The following is a 21,394-nucleotide window of genomic DNA, read 5'->3' as shown; positions in this document are numbered from 1 at the left end:
AAACAAAAAAAAGAGTTTGAAGGCACTGGGGCTGGGGGTTCAGTGCTGGGGCTGAAAAGGTAGCATATGGTGCTTGGAAGTGTCCCCACCCCCACCCCCCACCCCAGCAGCTTTGGAGGAGGAGCTTGACCGTGATTGACACCTAGATGTACACTGGTGCTCAGATTAGCTTTTTGTAGCATCAGGCTCAGGGCCAGCTGCCTATTACAGGAAAGTGGGGGCCAAGGGTAGGGTGGAGGTCTGCTTAGGGCCTTTTCTGGAGCCTAGATGAGCTCAAGGCCAGATGGGGAAGTACCAAGGTGGCCCGGGGCACACTCTGACCCGACTTGGGCAGACAGCTGGCAAAGGGAAGACTAGAGGAGAAAACTCTGCCCAGATCAGAGGACACGAACTATTGCTGTCCAGGTCACAGAATGAGGCCCATGCGCCATCCAGAGGAGGTTCCACTCTAACTTAGTTGTTAATGATTTCTGAGTGCCTGTGTGGCTCCAGCCTCATCCCCTCACCCCGCCTCTGCCTGCAATCTGGGGAAGCCACGAGATTCTGCACTCGATCTGCAGCCTGGCTTGCTCTCTCACACAAACCACACAGACCCCTAAGTAGTGGCACAGTTGGGGAACAAGCTTCTGTCAGGGCTCAGGCTGCGGGGTCTGTGACAGACAGACAGACAGACAGCAGTGTTTTGACTGGGAGAAGGGACGGTTTACACATTTCAGGTGTCCCCAGAGTCCCGTGGAGCAGGGAACGCTCACGATGGGGGTCTACAGAAATGCTGGGGGGATCCAGAGAAGCTGGGATAGAGAAGTGGGGTGTGGGGTGTGTGTGGAGTCAGCTTTGAGAGCCCTAGGGGCCAGAACAAGGCTGAGAGACAGGAAGGCCTTAGTGAGAAAGGAGGCTTCAATCTGAAGGTAGAAAGCCGAAGAATAAGTCTCTATGTAAGTCAGCATCCAGAGAGAGACCAGGCGGGAGGGGTGCACCCAGAGACCAGGGCGGGAGGGGTGCAGGGGCCTGGTATGGCCACGGGAGTCCTTAGGATAGTTTCTAGTGTTTCTGGCATTTACACCACTGTACCCCAACATGCACACAAGTATGGGTGGAACCTCGGGTTAACTGCATGACAGGGGCCATTGCCTCCAGGGGAGCTTGTGGAAACTGTGCGCTCTGTCCAATTTCCCCTCTTCTCTTGTTTGCTCTGAGTAAAAATGCTGTCCTGCTGAAGGATGCCGGATGGCCCCAGGAGCAAGAACCGGTAACCAGCTACCTGCCTTTCAAGCCACCCTGTGGCCCAGATTCCTGACCCACAGGATCTGAGATAATAAGCACCTGTGACTTGGAACTACCGACGTCGAGGATAACGTGATGCTATTTGTTAACCATCCTGCAAGAGCTAATGAATACACATTGAGGAGACAGCACCATAGGGTGGTTAAGCCTTCACAGAGCGCCCAGAGCACACAGAGAACCCCCAAGAAGGCACAGGGAGGCACTAGAGGGTGGCCAGCAACACAGGGGACAGAGCTGCTTCTGCAGAAGACAGAAGCACAGATTTAGGTATGAAGCACCCAGTGTCCTACGCTTGCCAGGGCGAGGGTCCAGCGGGTCCTAACATCCTTGTGGCCCTCACCTTCCTAGTCTATATCTGAAGAAGTGTTCCCTGCTCACCTCCTACTGAAGAACCTTCTGGACTTGATCATTCTGGTTTGTTATTATTTACCACAAATTCCGCCGTGCTTTAAAAGACAAATATGGTGCTGTGTACAATTTTTTGTTGTTGTTGTTTTCTTATCTGCATTTAGAAATGATAAGGGCTTGTTCAGGGTTAGCCTAAGATGTGTTGTGATTTAATCTAGTTTCGATTTTAGTATTACTTTAAAGACAATTAAAAGTTTATTTTTAGGATACCCAAAGGGTTGTAAAAAAAAGTCTCAAAAAGGGGGGTTGGTTTCCAGACAAGTTTCCCACAAGGTGACCCGGGGTGATACAGAGCGGCTACTCTGTTACACAGAACTGGCAGGGACAGAGGGGCCTGCATAGGGAGGGGTGAGGCAAGGGGCTAAGTCAGGGTCAGGCTGAGTATGGGTCGTCCTTCCTGTGACAGGTACAGGGACCACGAACAGAGAGAGTGACAGAGGAACCGGAGTGCGGAGAGGCGAAGGAAGAGAGAAACAGCGGAGAGCTTGTTGGGAAAGACCTCACCAAGTTGTGTGTGTTTGAGGTTTGGATGAAGAAGTCACAGCATCTGAGAGGGAGACAGCAGAGCTAAGCCGAGGCAGCATTTCCAGGCCCAGTGGCCAAGCATGGGGTAGGCAGGGGGTTAAGGTGAGGACCGACAAGCAGTTGACACAGGGGAATAGGCTCACTCAACCTGTTTATGGCCAGCTCAAAAGGAGTTCAGGAAAGGGAAAAGCCAACTTCCCGGGGAGCCAGAGAGGCAGAGGGGGCTCACCGCACATGCACACATTTAAGGGAGGCCTTGGGTGGTGCCATAGAGGGTCATGGGGCCTGCAGCTCTGCTCCATCAGAAGATGGCAGAAACCAAAGGCTGGAGCAGATGATACAGGAAGCCCTAGAGGAAAAGGACCCACCATTGCCAGATGACCCGGCTCTGCCACAGCCACTGGAATGTGATTCCCTGAAGGCCACTAGGAGCCAGCACAAATGTGAATGTCAGAACCAGTGAAAAGGCCTACCTGAAAGTGTTGAGAACAGTGAGCAGGTGTGAACTGTCACAGGTACACTTGGGGTGTGTGTGTGTGTGTGTGTGTGTGTGTGTGTGTGCTCCTGCGTGCACTTCACCTGCCAGCTGCTGGCTGGAAAGCTATGTCCAGGTTTGTAGTTTGGGCTTCTGTTTCTAAAGGGGGGACAAACCTGCCAGGCCTAAAGTGGAACCTACCCAAAGGGAAGCTCCTTCCCCACGGTGTCCTGGGTGCCCACCTCAGGCTCCCACTTCCTCCTCAATGCAGTCCCCACCCCACCCTGCTCCACTCCCGGAATGCTGGCCCAGAGGAGCCCACCCCCATCGGGCTGTAGGAATGAGTGTCCATGGACCCAGAGTCCACTCTTGCACAAGGACTATAGCCAGCTGGATCTTTTCTTTTTTCTTTTTTTCTTTTTTCTTTCTTTCTTTTTTTTTTTTGGATTTTCGAGACAGGGTTTCTCTGTATAGCCCTGGCTGAACTGGAACTCAGTTTGTAGACCAGGCTGGCCTCGAACTCAGAAATCCGCCTGCCTCTGCCTCCCGAGTGCTGGGATTAAAGGCGTGCGCCACCACGCCCTGCTTGGTTCTTTTCTTACACAGTAAGATTCTGCTCTTGGGGTGGGCACCCCAGAATAACACCTCTTATCATGCTCTTCTTTGCCTTGCGCACCCTTGTGTGCTGTTCAGAAGCCTTCCCTGGGGAGCATACCTGTTCTCCACTCCACTGTCCCCCTCATTCCTAAAATCTTCCACATCCCTGCTCCGAGGAGTGGGCTATGCTGTTTGCCCTTCCCTCCCCGTTCCAGGCACACAGTGGACACTCTACCAATTAACTCAGAATGAGCAGTGCGTCTGGCCAGCCGAAAAGCCTTCCCCTACAGACACTGGACTCTTTGTTGGGGTTGGGGGTGGGGGGGAAGGGACAGGAGCCAACCCACCTGTTCGCTCCCCCAGGTCAGAATGAAAGAGATGTTTCCTGGCCCACAGAATCTGGAATCTAATCATGTAGACAGCTGCAGCTGCAGCCTACAAGCAGAGGCTCGGCGGCTCTAAGCCTGAACACTGGACACCTCCCTATCAGGCGTGAGGTCCACTGTGAACCCAGAGCTGGTCCAGAACCAGGGCAAGGGCGTCCCCTTATTCAGCACCCACCGACACCTCCCCTGAGCCCACGCCCCACGCCTGCGGTGGCAGCTGCTCACAGGGCCACAGGAGGCAGTGGTATTATATATTACGACAAACAGGGGCAGCCCACTGACAAATAGGCCTGCGTGATCTAAACGGTATATTATCCCATAAAAACGTCAGCGGGCAGAGCGTCGGAGCCAAAGCGGAGTGCCGTCCCATGCCGGAGGCCCTTCGAGGCCCTGCTCCTTCCCGGCATGGCAGGGCTGCGAGGTGATTTTCTAGGCCTTGCACGGTGCTTGTGATTCTGTTTTTTGCTTGTTACACCATGTCTATTGGGGAAGAGAATGAGGTCCCTGAGGTTAATGGGGGCCAGGAACCCCAGGGGAGACGTTCCCTGGCAGGCAAAGGGGTTGGACATGGGACAGAGTAAGTCACCTAATTTGCCAAAGAGACAAGGCACGTGCTTGGAATTCTGAAGCTAGTTCACCACTTGTCTGAAACTGAGGAGATACACACAACCAACCTGGAGGCCTCCTGGGCAGGCCACCTCCCCTGCAGGATCTGGAACTTCAGAACCTCTGGACAAAGGAGCTCCTGGACCTGCCTGCCAAAGGGCCTGAGGCGCAGCTGTGTCCTGGGATTCTTTTGGGAAATCTCCAGAGTCATATTGGTCAATAACTCAGGAAGGCATTTCCTCAAGGACTCCATAGGCAAAGACCTCCCTTGCTGTGCCAGGCTGAGGACAGGGCCACTAGGCCCCTCCAATGTGATTCTGAAGGGGGATTCGGGTACAGGCTGAGCTGGGGCAGGGGTGAGGGGTTAGTGAAGAACTCTCTTGGGACTTTGCTCTCCACAATCAAGGCCTCTGCACAGGATCCAGGGAATAGGGCAGAATATACCATTGTGGGGACTTATAGCCAGATGTTTGTGGTAAAAGGAAGACAGGCAGTACTCCTGGGGCCTCAGAGGAAGAAGGGCAAAGAGGCACTGGGGTGACCACCATGGCTCCCTTCCGCTGCCCGGAAAGCCCTGATTCCCAGAGGCTGTGCTTGAACTTTATCATCTGTACTTGGAAATTCCCAGTTCAGGGAACCAGAGGGTCCCAGGCTCAGAGTCTGGAGCTAGACCAAGGCATTCTGGGAAATGTAGTCCTTGGGGAGTTACAGGGGTCAATAGAATGGGGAGTTGGGGGTGTTTAGTTGGGGAAGAACGAGAGCCAAGGATGCCACCCTGACACTCTCACCAGAGTGGAAGTTTAAAATGCCAGGAAACTGGATTCACTTAAAAATCCACTGCCTAACTCCACATGTTTTTTCTGAACAAGAAGTCCTGGTCCCTTTTATTTTGGCGGGAGAGACCTCCTCAGAGAGGACGGTCCTGACCAAATCTCACAAATAGAAAGACACATTCATTCCCACATCCCTTCACCTCTCTGGCTAGGACCTCCAGACACAGACAGAGAGAATGGGTGTGGGTGTGGGGGTGAGAGGTTGGGGTGCGACCTGCTGCCTCCCCTGAGAGCCCGAGAGCGTCCTGAAGTTCCCGCGTTATTTATGTTCACAGCCCGCTCTGATGACATATGTAAGTTGACAGCGAACATCCTATCAACTTGCTGGAGTGTATCTTGATTGTTAAAACACACTCTTAAAGGTGTACAATCATTTATCAAATTAAAATAGCCAAGCTTGGCTTGTTCCTTCTCTGTCTTCCTGGAAGAACCCCAAGCTGCCTCCTGCCTCCTCCGGCCTCCTGTATTAGCACTGAGCTCTGCCCCCCAGAGACCCTTCTCTGATGCCTGGGACCCTGGCCTCGGCACCCCCATCCCCCACCACACCCCCGCCCTAGGCCAGGGCAAGCCCACTAATCGCCAAGAAGTGACAAACGCCAGAAGCCCCACCAATTAAATTTAAACTCACGCAAAGCTCAGTGGCTAGTAAATTATTATTTTTATTAGCTTGAACCAAGTTCCCGTAAGAGAGAAAGTCAACTTGCTCCCATGAATGGCTCTTGTATAATTTATTTAACTCTGTGCTCTTTGCCAAAGCCTGGAATATTTTTAGCTCGTTCTGTTGTTGGATTTGGCTTTTTTATGTGTGTTTCTGAGGGGTATTTTTAGCCACATCCATGTTATCCTAACTGCCTCCTATGCGTTTTTTTGTCCTGTCTGTGCGGGCTGTTGAACCCTGTCTCACAGGGAACCCAGGGAGATTTCTAAGAATAACTGAGTAGTGTTTGGGGGTGCGGTATTTTCCGGGGAGATGTGCCATTTGCACTGTGTCACCCTTGCCCCGGCCACCGATTCGCCTTATTGCTCACGTGCCTTGGATATTCCACCGGAGGACTCGATGTTTCCCTATAGGAATAATCAGACATGGTGGCAGCCTAGGCCCCACTGAGAAAAAACCCACATTCCAAAAACAGCTTTGGTGGAGCGGGCGCGGCTGCCGCAGCCGGCCCAAGTCTATGCAGCCGCCAGATTCCCGGATCCCCGCGGCTCCGTTGGGTACAGCGGCAGCTTTGATGTCTAGCTCTGTCACTGACAGAGCAGGATAGGTAGAAGCTTGGAAGGTAACTCTTTTCACACCTACTTAATGTTGGTAACTGCTGCAGAGACACTCTATCGTGCAGTGGAGTTAATGAGGTATTTACGAAAATGTATTTTTTTCTTTACAAAAAAAAAATTCCCACTTGACGAGTGGGGACACCTTTGATGGGGTCTTTTTTTTTCACACAGGAAATTGTCTTTTTATTTATTTTATTTTTTAAATCTATGAGGCTAGGCGGAGTCTGGGTGGTTGGTAATTTTATTTTACTTTAGAGACTGGTCATCCAAAGCGCCTTTAACAGGAAATAGGTTGGCAGTCTCCCTCCAGAAAGGGCCTGCCTGAATCCCCCCAAAGCTGTAGCCAAGACACATGGCTGCACAGGCCAAGCTAAATCGCATCCCAAAGCCAAAGGGGGTGGAGAAGAGTCCAAAAAGAGAATTCACACCAAGAAGTGAACCAGCCCCTTGGTGGAGCCCCAGCCCTAGGGGGGAGCTCTAGGATAGGACAGGAGCTGACCCAGCCGGAAGGGGGGAGGGGCGTCCGAGCACAGGGCTCCCGAGTTTCTCCCCGAGCCAGCTGCCTCCTGATTAAACCCGTTCCCGGGGAGAGAAGAGATCCCCAAGCAACTGCAGGCAGGAGCACGGGGGAGAAAAACCTAGATTAGTTCATGCTGATTTTTTTTTCCTTTTTTGTATGTTTTCCCCCATCCCTAGATTTCACAGCTTTTCCTCCGGACCATCTGTATTAAAGACAAAAAAAAAAAAAAATCTAACACTGAACTAAAAATAATAATTCCAAACATTTTAATTGCACCTCTCAGTGACAAGGTTAAGGGGGCAGCTCTTTACCATAAACCTACAGCTCGGATATAAAGCTACCGGCAGTTTCAGTTCCGGAAAACAATGGAAGACTCCCGGGAGCCCATCATCATCAACCCCCCCCCGCCCCCTCCCCCGCCCCCGCCCCGTAGGGTCCCGCAAGCTGACACCATCCACGTACCAGGTGGGAAAGAAGGAGGGCAGGAAGTGGAGAGACCCTTAACCCAGGCTGAGCAGGCAGGTGGGGAGAGTATACAAGAAAGCCGTTCCTGGGGAACCGGGCCACGGGGCCGCAGCTCGGGTGTCTGCATCCTACGCAGAATCAGGGAAGATTCTACCCCAGCTATTTTGCTCTCAACTCAGCAGTTGGGGCAGGGAGGGGCAGACTGGACTGCTGCAGCCTTGGCCTATGGGCCACAGGGAGAGGGAGAATAGGAGAAGGTGGCCATTTGGAAATCCTCACACAAAATCCACACCCAAGACCTAAAGACAAATTCCTTAACTTCATCCCATCTTTTTCCCTCTCTAAATGAGGATCTACACAGACACAGACTAAAGTACAGGGATCTTGATATAACTACTGTTTTAAAAATACATGTAGCAAGATTCTAAGAATGAATGCGAAATCCTGGCTATCCTGCCTCTTAACAATTGCAAAAGGCTTCCAGCCCCACACAGCCCTGACAGGCTTCCCATCCCAACCCAGTCCAGCATCTCCAAACACAATAGGTTCCTCCGGCACCCAAGGGGATGGAAACTGGGCCTCGGGAAGCAGGAGACACATGGCCCTCTAGCACTGAAAGAGGGAGCCCTCTAGGGCCCCCCGGTGTATAAGGAAGCAGGAAGGGTGTGGGGTCACAGACTAGGACCTGGTACAGTTTCTCACAGCTCTCTGCGGCCTGTAGTCCAAGAACCACGTGGTCCAAGTTAGCATGAGCAAGACAAAGGTCCAGGCCACTTCACCACACTCCCACCTGACTGGGTATTACCTAGATCTGGAAACAAGGGGGAAAAGGAAGAAATGGTTGCTGGCCAAGAGCTGGCTGGGCTAAGGGCGGGAGACGGGGGAGGGGGCTGGGGCAGCAGTGACCTGAACTGAAGGGGACTGGGCTTGGCCTAGCTGCCCCCCAGGGGGCACAGCCCTCACCAGCCTAGCTACTACTGTGGAAACCCTGCTCTCTGCAGCACGGTGACCTACCAGGGTGGAGGGCACTGAACACTGGAGGAAGAGGGCAGAGGCCTCCTCTCTGTTCCTCAACCCTGCAGACTCAGCCTCCCCAGCCTGCCACCAGAAGCTGAGGCCAGTGTGGAAGCTGGGCACTGACCCCTCTGCTGCCACCAGCATGTCAAAGCCCTCCCTCCGCTCCCCAGTGGGTCTGAGATGAGTGGGTAGTATCTCAGTGCCCCGGTAAGAATACACAATAACAACAAGGATATTGGGAAAAGATATTTTAAATTCAATTGCTCAATCAAGTACTTTTCTTTCTCTTTCCCGTTATAAATCTAGAAGGGGTAGAAAATGGTGAGAAAGAAAAAAAGAAAGAAAGAAAACCGATCCACAGAGAGGAAGGCAGAGCTGGCTGAGGCTCCAGCTGGAAAGACAAGCTGGCAGTGTGGGGTTGACCCCACAGGAGGCTGGCCACTCTAGCCTGGGGCTGCTCACTCAGACTAACCTCGTGCGGTAAAAACTGGGGGCCCTTTATTAATTAAGCAATTTCAAGGATTTTTTTTTAAATGTATTTTTTTCTTTTTGACTGCCTTCCCTTCCAACATTTTCCCTTCTAGCCCTGCCGTTGCCATCCGTTTTAATCCACAAACTAATTGTAATCCCATTAAAGCAGATATAATTTTATTACTATTCACGGTTCATCAAGCTAATAATAATAACTGTTACTGCCAAACTGAAAAATAAAAGCGGCAAATAATATTTCTGATGTTTAGAATAAACTGTAAACAAAAGCAAGCCGACCTGCGAGGGTGACCCAGCAGGTCCACGCGCAGTCCCTCAGGCTCCCCCAGCTCCGCCCACGCTGGTCAGTGACTTCCCCGCCAGCTGCGGCTTCGCTCCAGAGACCGACCGGGTCGGCGCTATCAAGGACACCCCTCGAGGAAGGGGACATGAGTGGGCCGCAACAAGGGGGCGTGCCGGGAATGATCAGAACAACTCCGGGTCTCTGGTCTTGAAGCTAAAGCGCACGGACTCGCCTGCACCGAAATCCCGAGCGGGGCGCCGCTCTGAGTTCCCGCGGTGCGGGATGCGCGGTCCGCACTCGGGGCCACGCTTAGTTCGGCGTTAGCAGGATACCAAAGGCACTTGTTAAAGCGCATGCATCCCCTGCAAACCCATTCTCGCCCTGACACTTCAAGGCTTTATATAGAAACAGGATTTTCTCGTCTTACACTAGCAGTTCCCATTAGCGCTCCCCGGGCGCACACTGCTCTCTAATCCGCGGGCCGGACGCGCCCTGGCCCCCTCCCCCAGCCGCACAGTCGTTCTGTCCCTGCAGAATGCGCCACCGTGTCTCAGACGTTGAACGTCTTAACGAGGTGAATGCAAAATGCAGAAAAGAGGCTTCCGCAGAATTTACTTCTGCAGAAAGGAGTGGGGGAGGGTGGCTGGGAGTTGAAGGCTTGGTTTGATGCCTGCTCTCCGGCTTCCCGGCGTGACCCAGGGTAGCCCGGGAAAGGCTGCTGGAAACGGCGCGAGCAAGCTCGAGAGCGCGGCCCGCTCGGCATTGCGCAGGGAAATGAAACCGAAGCTCCAAGAACTGCTCAGAGGAACGGAGGGGAGGGCGCTCTTTGCACTGGGCACTGTTGCTGGCTGCAGCAGGGCCTCCCGCACCGCACCCGTCCCGGCCGGACACTGACCTGTGTGCGAAGCCATTGGCAGCGGCGACGGGAAGTACTTTCCGGGCTGGAAATGCGTGGCCGGTTGCGCGGCGGGGCCGGCGGGGGCGAGGCGCGCGGCGGCGGCGGCGGCGCTGCGGTGGCCCAGGCTCCCGCGCTCCGATAGCAAATGCGGCGGCGGCGCGAAGTCTCGGCCATCCATGCCGGGCCCCGGCCCCGGCCCGCCGCCGCCGCCTCCAGCAAGCAGCGTGGCCGGGGCCTGGGAACGACTCGGAGTGCGGGCGGCGCGCGGGCGGCGCGCTGGAGGCGGCGTCCGGGGTCACCGGAGGCACAGATAGCCGAGGCGGTCAGCACACCGGCGGACTGGGCTTCTCCGCGGGCGGCCACGCTCCGAGCCGGCGACCGCCGTGCAGGTCCATGGTCTGCAGAGGCAAGCAAAAGAGACTTGGTGACTAGGGGTTCTTCTCGCCCGGGGTACCCGCCCCTCCCGCTACCGGCCCCCTCCTCGCGCGCCAACACGAGTGGCATTCAGACCGGACAGCAAGGCTGGGAGCGCTCGGAGGACTCCCTACTGCACACGCTTACGCGCCGGGTCATTGGAGCCGCCCTGCACGCGGGTCCGCGAGCACACACGCACCGTCCGAGCCACGCTTGGCCTGCAAGAGCCAGAAGCAACCCAACCGCGCTGCGCGCAGCTTCCCTTTCTGGTCCCTGAGAGTCCCTGCGGCGAAGGCGCCGTTGCGAAGAGGCTGCTGGCTCCGCTGGGTGATAAAAACCCAAATCTGCGAAGCCATCACGCACACTCGCACGCGCGCGCACACACACACTCACACACACGCACACCCTCTCCCCTCCCCCGCTGCCCAAAGGTGTCTCGGAGGAAAAAGCCCTGGGTCCACGCTTCGCCCCCCCCAACCCCCGCCCGTCTTTCTGAAGTCCAGCTTTTACTACATTCCGCTTAACCGAATAACCATGCTAATTAAGCGAGTAATTTTATTGATTGTAACTCAAGAGTTCTTTTTAAAATAACCTTCCTTTTCTCCTCTCTCCCATCCCCCCCATGCGTCTTTCAGTCCATTCTTTTGAATGTCGTCCCCCACTCAGCCCCAGTGGGACCACCTCCCCCCACACCCCCCCAGCATTGTGCCACAACCCCAGACTGGCGTCCCGGAGCTCCGGGCGCCCCTCGACCGCCACCGGCATCACCTGGGCCGCTACGCCGCAGTGCCTGGCCTGCTGTCCCCGAGCCCGGAGCTTCCCGGTGAGGCTGGAACAATCACCCCGCCCCCCAATCAAATTCGCCCAGGATCTTCCTCTGCGGATTGGGGGTTTGGGAGGGAGGGGGCTCAGAGAGTCAGAAATTGTTTTCTCTCTGCCTCCCAAATCGGCCACAATGTTTCTCCATTCAGCGCCTGCCCGGGATCACTTAACCAAGGCTGGTCTTCGCGTGGCACCTAGGTCGATCCTGCAAAGGAGCACAGACCAAGCATAGCTCAGCCTTCTCCTGCGTCTGGGTCCCAGCAGACCCGTGTCCTCGGGTCTTCCATCCCCATCTCGGGCAGGGCCGGCTTAAAATGACCCTCCTCTCCTTTTTCTTCTACCCCTCCCATCGCGGAAGTCTGCTCCCGGGCGAAATCGGAGACAATTTCAACTCTGAGAAGAGCAACCGAGCAAGCGAAATAAACTGTACACCACCATGCACGTGCGACCAAAGTCTCTCGGCCCTCCTCCATTTCGAATACTTCTCTCCTTATTTCCGAAATACGCATTGTTTTAATACTTCATCTCAGTTCCAATAGAATGGAGATATTCTTAACTGTGAACTTTGCAGACAATCAAAACCTTTTTTAAAGCCATCCCACCGTGACAACAAAGCGATTAAGATGTTTTCTATTTCGTAAATACCATTTAAAATTGCTATATTTTATGCTCTGGGTTCTACACTGTCTTATTTGCACACTATTTTGTGTCTGATTTAATCTATAACCGAAAACATAATGTATTAAGTGAATACATATTTGCTCAGCTGATAAGCTTTTTTTAATATTTATCCGGAGAATTTTGCATTGTAAATAAACGGGACTACACAAAGACTTCTCTTTGTGCTCGAACTGCATACAAAGGGGTTTGGGGCTCTCTTCCCTCTGGGGAGCTTCACTCTCCCCGGGTCCAACAAATAACTCGCTTCTCCACCGCGCGGGCCTATTCGGCGATAGCCACGGCGCGGAAGGCTCAAATAAGGCCGAGGCGTTGTTGGCGCCGGGGTCAGAGGATGGGCTGCCCGGGGATGGAGAGGGACTTGCGCGCCCCAACCCAGGCCGGCGCCTCTCGAGCCCCGGAGGGCGCCGAGCAGGACAAAGGGAAAGGAGGAAGGGGAGGGAGGTCAGGAACCTGCCGCTTCAAAGGCGCCGAGGGCCGGAGTGGGGTCGGAGGCTGCGCCCGCGGTACAAGGCTTCGCGACGGCCTCCCGGGAGTCGTGTGCGCTGGGCTTTTGTTCTGGGCCCCCCACCCCCAGTAAGACATTTCAAAGTGGGAGAGAAAGTGGGGACTGCTGGCGATTCTCGGGACGCGGGCTCTGAGCTCATGCAGTGGCTTTACTCTCCACCCCCTGCGGGCCTATCGCCTGCTCGTTCCTACCTTTCTCACAAGCCTGCTAGACTTTCTACGCAAACAAGGGGTGGGTTGTGTCTCCCGTACCCGCCGTTGCGCTTCTGAACGGACTAGAGGGGACTTTTCTTTGTGTTCTGTCCTGCCCGAGAGCTGCCGCGCCGCCCCGGTCTGCTCGCGCCCAGGGCCTGGGAAAGACGGCTCCATACGGAGCGAGTAAGGGCAGAAGCTGAGGCCACAGACCGAGAGCCGTGGCCGGAAGCTGAGATGCAGCAGATCGCCGAGTCCCGAGGCTCCGAGGCCTCCCCAAGCCAAACCCCGGGACAAGACACCGCAATGGACCCCGGTCAGGGTTGGACCAGAGGAAACAGTGGCAGCGGGCAAAGAGCCGCGCGCGGCCGGAGAGCCAACGACGAGAGCACATCTAAAGAACCCGAACCCCAGAAATCCTCCCCCGGGTGGCTGGGCGTGACCCCCAGAACTGCGCTCCCTCCCGAGGCTTGGCCAGCACTCGTACCCCCAGCTCCTTAAGGTTTGCTTTGTTTTCAAATTTCGCATCGAAACGCCTGGTCTGAGACGCCTTTGTCCTCCGCTGGAGGCCAAGCTCTGGGGTCCGTGGGCTCCCTCCTGCCGAGTTTCCCGCGCGGGTGGGCGCAATGGGGCCTGCAAGGCCAGGCCGCAGCCAGGAGCGCGCCAGGAGCGAATGGATTCAGCGTCGCTTCACAACCCGCTCCCTGCGAAACCCGCCCCCCCCCATCAGCCCAGCTAGGAACGGGGACTGGGTGTTGCAAGACCCCCGCTCTGGGGAATGGACCGGTCCCCGGACCACGCCACGCGGGTCTTGGCCTGAGCCCGCGTGCTGCCCAGAACGCGCAGCATGAAGACGCCCCACTGTTCAGCCCCCCTCCTCCACCCCAACTCCCCCAGAGAGGGAAAAAAAGGAAATGTTCTGAAAAGAATTAAGTCTGTGGGGAGCGGAACCTGAAAACCTGCCAGTACCCCTCTAATCTCCTGTCCCCTCACTGAGGCCCGGAAAGCAGCGGCGGTGGCCACGGAGAGCCGACCGTTCCCTGCGCCACGGAACGACCGGGCGGAGCCCATTCAAGATTGCTGGGGGAGGGGAGTAAGATGGGGGAGCAAATAATTGGGGTTCGCTCCTGGTTCCTCCAGAACTGGGCTCTCACTGACTGTCCATTCGGGGCTACCCGCGAGGCTCTTCCTGAACGAAGGTTGGCGGTCTCTGTCCTGTCTCGATAATTTATTTTTAATGCAGGGTGTCGATCGAGACAACAAGCGCTCAGAGCAAAGCAAGGACGCATTACGGGGGGAATTTTAAACCGATCGATAAAATTTTTCAGAGGAAAAAATATCGTACTCATATATATAGTCCATCTTTAAAAAAAAAGCCTTTCAACATCATAACGGATTTTAAAAGGGAAGCGCTATTATTTAACATCACAATCCTGAATTTCTTTTGCTTAAAAATGTAAACCCCCAAAAACCAAAATAATAAAATAATAAAAATAGCAAAAAAAATTAAAAATGAAAGCAATTTGAGTTACTTACTGGAGGCTGTTTCCAGGATACAATTGAATGCAATACAATTAAATCAGTAAATGTGACTTTGGTTTGTATTCCTATTGGTATTTTCAATGTGCTGACTGTTGCACTGTGAATGCACGGCTTCCACAACAACGACTCTAGCGAGCCCATCCAGAGCGGCTCTCAAACCTGCAGCCCGGCGCGGCGAGCCACGGGCCCTGCATACTAATAAGCTCGTGCCACTCAGCCCGGAGCAGCCCGAGCGCTGATTGGCTGCTCGGCCCTCCACGGCCCTGAGCTCGTGCCACTCATTCGGCGTAAACAGGCCTCCCAATAGGCTGGCGCCGGGCCAGGGAGCTGCCAATCAGGGAGCAGCAGGGCTACTACCAAGCCTGATGGCGCCTAATTCAAGCCCAGCGACTGCGCAGCTCCTTTGCGCAGATCATTGCTGCTGAATGGGAATGTGGTGGCGCAGGGCGGGAGAGGATCTAGGGATAGTGAGAACGGGTGTCCGTGTCCAGGGGAGACTTGCGGTTTTGTTTTTCCATAATTTGTCAGGTGTAAGGTTTGGGGCATTTTTGATTGTTTTTATGCACAGAATAAAAAAGAAGAAATAGCCTCACGCTGTAAACCAGATGCTCTGTCCATACCAAGGGTCTGTCTGGCAGGTGGCAGAACCTGCTGCACGTAGGCCCAACTTCCAAGCGCAGATTCTGAGTTACCCTGATGTACCTCCACTCCCAGGCACCCCCCCACCCAAACTAGGAATACACTTCGGCCTGAGGCATGCCCACAGGCTTCATAAATGCCCTTCCTCCCCCTGCCCGAGAGGCAGTTGTACCTTTCTTCGCCAGCCATCTATCTGTCCGCTCTCAATTATTATCTCCCTCCGCCACACTTTGCAGCGCAGCAACAATCGAAATGAAAATCGAGGCTCTGTTGCCAAGATAAGGATTTACTTTTTCTATCAGCCCCTAGATTTTAAAAATATCTTTACTTGATAATTTTAGGGGTGGTTGTCATGGTGTGAAAACCATGCTTAGCATTTTTCAGGGCCTGTCCCTGCATATTCGCAAATTTCTCTCCACAATGGAAAACAGCCTCTAAACAATTCTCTTTATCATAATCAGAATCAAAGCGCTTTTAAAATATTCTGCAAGCAAATATTTCGGTTAGAATTTGGTTGCCTACCCAAATGTTATTTATTCTCAAGAAGTAGAGGTGATGTCTTAGTGGCGATGAATACATAATTTCTGCTTCTCTTTTTCTGTGTGTGTTGGGGGGGGGTGTATTTAAGTAGATGCCAATCGACACAGCTATATTCCTTTGGATTTTTCCAGTCTCTTTCCTGCGAGGACACAAAGGAGTTAAATCTGAGATCTGTGGTCTCCTCTTTTTCCCCGCCTCCCTTGCTTCAGCGAAACGGCCACGATTGGTTGGCACTTTGCCAGCGGGCTGTCCATCACTAAGTGTAAACAAGGCGCTGATTGGCTGTTATCCAGTCCGCACCAGGCCTCCTGAAAAAAGCAATTACTGGCTCCGCGGTTTCAAGGCTGCCCAAGGCCGCTTGATGAAAGGAGATAAACCGGGGACGGTTTCCAGGATCCCCGCGGGCCGACCCAGGCAGCTCCCGAGCCGAGGTGCGGCGGAGAGCCCGGGGATCAAAGGCATCTGAAGAGAAAGGAGAAGCGGGCGCACTGCCGGGCCGGCCTGGCCCCCTGCGGGCCGCGCTGACCTGGGAGGATGGGGGCGGCGGGCGGGGACTCCCGGATTTCCCCCTAGCTAGCGACCGGGCTTCGCCCGCTGTCCGCTCTAGGTAAGCCGGGGTCTCCGCAGGCCGCCGGACGGGGCACACGAGCCTGACTGCGGGGTGGAGACGCGAGGCCAGCCGGCGATTGCGCCCTCCCCAGCGCGGCGATCGCTGCGCGCCGGGGCGCACGAGCTGTGGTGAGGCGCATCTCCTGCAGATCCAGTACGCGATTGAATCAGGCCATCCTGTGCGGGATGGGCGCGGATTCCGGCTCCCGGTGGCTCGGTGGTGACCCGACGGCGAACGCCGGCTGGGCTTGGCCTGAGGTGAGCTCCGTTGTTCTGGTCCCTCCAGCGGCGGGCAGCCGTTTCCCGCTTCGCACGCACGGAGAGGAGCTTCCCGGCTCGGGAGAAACCGCTGCTGGCCACGGGAGACCCCGGGACGCGAGCGCCCCTGTTCTCGGTTGGTGTAAGCATCCCTTGCAAGCCGCAGATTTTCTGAGTGCGTAGAATTCAAGTTCCTCGCTATTTTCTTTCATTGACTTTGTTTACCGATCCAGGAATCTTTATATCTATCTCCCCGTTTAAAGTATTCTCCCTTACCCTATCCGTTCCTTCAAAAAGGAAAAGAAAAAAGGAAAAGAATTTTAAAGAGAGAGAGAGACAAAAATAATTCGATGTACAAGGACACTGCGTGGCAATCCCCCGAGCTGCTGCAACCTCGAGGGGACCCGGGAGGCCGTTGTGGGGGAGGGGTGCGCCTAGACAGCTCCGCACCCACTCTTTCATTTTGCGTAACCCGGGTCCTCTTAGGCTGGACCGGGAAGATCTCAAAGTGTGGGATCTATCCCTCCTGGGCGGGTGGAGACAGTCAGAAGGGCACACCGGTAATCCATCCGCACTCAGGCCTGCTGCTAGACACGAGAACGCGAGGTTTCTTTCCTCCTCAAGCCGGTTTAGAATCTTGGGGATCAGCACCGCCGGATCCCTAAAAGCTGGGCATGAGGATTTGTCTCCAACCCCGCCATGTTCTGTGTCCACCCCCACCCCGTTCTGTGTCGTCTCACATCCCCAAGAGGCTCCCAGAGTGTGAAAGGCCTCGGCTCCTTGCTGTCTCGCTCCCACCTCTGCGTCCTCTCTAACCTCAGCATTCACTTAAGTCTAGTGGCCTTTTTCCTCCTTCGCTCAGTACTGTTTCAAAATAGTTGTTACAGCAAATAGCTGCCGACGCGCCTCTGGATGCCGCCAGAGGCTGGCAGCTGCCCAGCGCGGGCGCACAGCCCCCGGCAGTTCCACAAGACCAAAATAAGCTCCCGTGTTCCTCTCACAGGGCTCGGCCTCCCGGGCGGGCCCGGGCATGTCTGGCTGGGCTCGCTATCTGCTCGGAGCAAACCATCCTGGTTTCCTCCTTGACTTCCTGCTATCCAAAACTAACAAATGTTTTTCATTTTAGAAGAACATGGCGTGAGGATCAGGGTCCTTTCTAGAGCAGTGCTTCTCGCCCTTCCGAGTGCTGCGACCCTTTAATACAGTTCCTCATGTTGTAGTGACCCACAACCATAAAACTATTTTCGTTGCTACTTCATAACTGCAGTATTGCTACCGTTATGAATTGTAATGTAAATATTTTTGGAGACACAGGTTTGCCAAAGGGGTCATGACCCTTTAGGTGGGGAACTGCAGGATCTAGAGGGAAAGGGGGGGGGTGTTAAAAAGAGTAGAGGAGACAGGACTATAAGCCATAGGTCAGTCTTTGCACTGGCGTCTCTGCTGCCACCTGAAGTTTTAAAAAATTGTATGTTATTAACGCTGCAACCACAGACACCCAATCGCTAGCCCAGGGCACAATGGCCTATGGATGCACCGGCCACCTCCACAGCCTGTCGCATGCCCTACATAGGCAGCTGTGCTGCTCATACATCAGACTTCATCAGGCAATAGCGTGTGTGCCCATGAACATTTGTGCAGTTTTGAACATGTGATCTGTCTACATGCTCGTTCTGTGGGGTCACACAGCATCCATGTGTGTGTGAGCCTCACGTCACACCCATCACCTGCCTTAGATCTTGTGATCTCTTGGTACCCCTGTGGTAGGAGAAGGGAACTGACTCTCTGGAACAGGCAGGCCAGGCAATGCAGCACGCAGGCAGGCACACATAAAAATAAATAAATGTAATTTAAAAAGACAGTTTGAATCTCACAACACACCGACACACGTCACACACGTACAAGCACTCTCAATTACAACTGACTAACCGGTAGTCAGAGCAGCCCATTACCCACAAACCCTGGTACCTCCTCCAGCATTCCCCCACTGCCCTTACAAGGCAGGAGACTGGAAGCAGGCCTAGGCCTCCCAGCTCCCAAATGACAGAGAGCCTACTGTGTGAACTCATTGAATAAATAATCACTTTTTAATACAAGGGGGTGGGGGTGTATCTCGAGTTACATAAAATTGAAAATGCCTGCTTGGGCCAGAGAACAGCGGCAGAGCCGCCACTGCTCTGCGGGGTAATTGTGTGTTGGGTGTCTCTCCATTGTTCCCTGGGCCATTAGTCAGAGGGCAAATTAGAAACAATTTCTTGACGACAAAAAAATTGACTCTTAATTCTTCCTACCAGAAGTGAAAGGGCCAAGTCCAGAGGCCAGGCCCAAGGCTGGAGCCTGAGAGCTGCAGCTTTGGGTCTGGAGGGGCAAGGAACCCGGAGGGAGAGGGTTTGCACGAGGACAGTACAGTAGCTTGCAGGTTGGAGCCAAGCTGGGGAAGGTTGGGACAGGAGGGCCTGGGTAGGGGCTGACACTCCTCCCATCAGAGAGCCGACAGTGGGATTGCAACCACAGTCTAGAATCAGGATTTGAAGGGATAGTTGGGGCATACACACACACACACACACACCCTTCTCAAAGTGGTACAATTCAAAAGCCGCCCCATGGCACTGGTTGGAAGAGGAGGTCTCAGATCCTTGCTCCTTCCCTGAGGTTTCTCAACCACATCAGGGTCTTCCTAGCAGCCCTATTGAGGCCCAAAAAAGAGTACCGTAGAGAAGGGTCTTAGTGTGGCCAAGTCCTCAGTTCTGTCCCCAGATACACGTGTATTCCCCAGAGGTACCGGCTTGGTGCTCTGTGCCTGGGAGTGAGAGAAGAGAATGGGGGTGCCCATCGCAAGGTAAAAGGGCTTCTCCCCCCAAGAAAGGAACTTTCAAACAGAGCCCATCTATTTAGCCAGGCACAGAGGTAAAGGGGGCGGGAGGTGTTGCACTGATCTGTGGGCTCCTGCCCCCTCCCAACTGGAGGCTGGGCTGAGGCCCAGGTAAGGGGCAAAAACACAGAAGCAGGAAAGGAAGAACTGCAGGATCCCAGCTTGCTAAGAGTCCTCTCTTCTACACACACCTCTGGAGGCCTGGCTGTGCCCCTAGCCAACATCCTCCCCAAGGCATTCCCTGACTCCGCTCCAAACCAAGCCTGGAGCTTTGCTAAATTGAAGCTGGCTCAAGCCGGAGGGACCCCTGTGGGAGGCACAGGTTTTCCCTTCAAGGCCGCATAGACAGACAGACCTGCTTCTAAGTTTTAAAAAGCAAGGAGAGAAGCCCCAGACCACTTTGAAGTCGGATAAACAGCTTCCCCAGCCACCACGGCAGCTTCCTCCCAGGGAGGTTTAAATTCTGTTGTTGCTGATTTTCTCCAACCAGGTCAGGAGGCTGCCCAGCCCCCTCCCTGCGCTGGAAAGGTGCTTGTTAAACACAGTCGTAATTTGTGGCTAAATATAACCCAGTGTGTTCACACGGAAAGCATAATTCAGAGGGCTCGTTGCATGAGGTTATCAGTGAGGAGACCCATCTGGGGTAAATTAAAGTGATTTTCATAAAGGGCAGAAGCATCCATTGCCAGGCTTCTCCGGGCCCTTTTACCAGTGATAGTGCAACATTCCTACTAAAGGGGATCAGGGAAGGCAGAAGACGCCCCGTACCCCAGAGCTGAAGAAGCAGCTTCCTGGGCCTGAGCTCCATCCAGCCTCCTAGGCCTCTCTTCATCTAAGGCTAGATGTGGCTTCTGTTAAGCCTGGGAAGGCTCTGGAGGCACGGGGTTGTCTTTGGAGGCCTGGGAGGATAGCTTTGGGGGTCTGCCTAAAGAAGGAGGGATTGGTTTTCCTGTTGGGCTGATCCAGCTTGCCCTCAGTCGTGGCAGGGTGGAAGTACCCTCTACTCGCCCACCCCCACCACCCATGACTGTAGGAGCCCAGGGAAAGTGTAAACAATCAGCCTCTCGTGGCCGGGTGGCTGAAGAAGGGACCCTGCTTTGGAACAAGTACCCAGTCAGTTTGTGCGTGTGTGTTCCTTCCAGGTAGATCCACAAAGTAGAGATGGCATCAAACCCACAGGAACACCTGCTTCCATCTCTGGCTATACCCAGCCTAGCCTGGCTTTGCGGGAAGTACAGCTACTGTAGGCTTACAGATCTCAACTGTGCGAATGTGTTCGCACAGGTCAGACGGCAGGGTATGTCTGCACGGAGTCTCTGGAGCCAGATTTCTGCTGCGTGGTCTCACAGTGGCGGGTAAACCCAAGCTTCTTCCAGTCCCTAGGAAAGACATACAGGCTGGGTGTCAGGGATTCCTTTGACCTAGCTTTGCTGACCTCTAGGCCCAGCCAGGGTTTGCAGGATCCACAGCCATTGTTTCTTCCAAGCCCCCCATACTGGGAGAAACCAGCTTTGGCCTGACTTCCGCCTCCACCATTTCTGCCCCACTGAGGGTTCCTAGTCAGGAAAACCCTGCAACCACAGGACACACCTGTCTGTTCTGCAGCTCTGCCTTCTTCCACACCCAGCCGAAGATTCCCTTCCTGGAAGGAAACCAGTAGGCAACACAAACACTTATGCACCTTCTCCCTAATTTCTGGGGAGAATTGAGCCCTTGGTCTGGTTACCTGTAATGTTTATTAACCAAATAAAATGTCTCTCAGAGTTCTCACTGAGCAGCAGTGCCTGTGTCAAAAGCCCTGTCTCCTTAAGCCCAGAGGCAGTTGGGCCTCCTGAGTGGGGCTTCTGGCTGGAGTGTGGCACCTCCACTGCCTCTTCTGTTAGCAGGACATTTGATCCATTAAATTAAAAATCAGTCGATAGATCCATTTTTTTCCCCTGACCTCTACGAATGAATACATATTCCACCCTAGTTCCCGGGCATCAATACCAGCTGAGGTGCTAACTCCCCAACCAAGGGAGGTCTCCACAAGTGGTTCCAAAAGGAAACTCCCAGGGGACAATCTTCTCACAGCAGCCAGGATGGTCTGAGAAACCTGCCCTGTGGCCAGGCCAGCACTAAACCCCGGTTCCCCTACTCCACTTGGGCAGGCACTGAATGAAATGCGGCTGCAGAGCCCTGCACATCCCTGAGTCAGACCCGGTGTGGACCCCAACATAAGGCTGCTTCCTTTCCTGCTATAAGTGCAGACACAACTGGG

At 54.2% G+C, this 21,394-nt stretch overlaps 1 protein-coding gene and 1 long non-coding RNA gene across 2 annotated transcripts in view; one reads left to right on the top strand and one right to left on the bottom strand.

The window, feature by feature from the left end:
- Positions 1–14,370, bottom strand: part of Bahcc1 (BAH domain and coiled-coil containing 1) — a 60,775-nt gene extending 46,405 nt beyond the window's left edge. Inside the window, exons 1-2 of the mRNA XM_029483812.1 lie at positions 14,211–14,370; positions 10,059–10,459 (exon numbers count right to left, since the gene is read on the bottom strand). Of these exons, the coding sequence (XP_029339672.1) occupies positions 10,059–10,239 (181 nt within the window). The 5' untranslated portion in view covers positions 10,240–10,459; positions 14,211–14,370. The remainder of the gene's footprint in view (positions 1–10,058; positions 10,460–14,210) is intronic.
- Positions 14,371–15,633: 1,263 nt separating this feature from the next.
- Positions 15,634–20,908, top strand: LOC115032574. Its single transcript, XR_003838219.1, has 2 exons — positions 15,634–15,826; positions 16,023–20,908. It is a non-coding gene; the product is annotated as an uncharacterized LOC115032574 (long non-coding RNA).
- Positions 20,909–21,394: the final 486 nt, after the last annotated feature.

The sequence above is a fragment of the Mus caroli genome, chromosome 11, assembly GCF_900094665.2.
Source record: "Mus caroli chromosome 11, CAROLI_EIJ_v1.1, whole genome shotgun sequence".
Lineage (NCBI taxonomy): Eukaryota > Metazoa > Chordata > Mammalia > Rodentia > Muridae > Mus > Mus caroli.
This window is presented reverse-complemented; position numbering and strand designations above follow the sequence as displayed.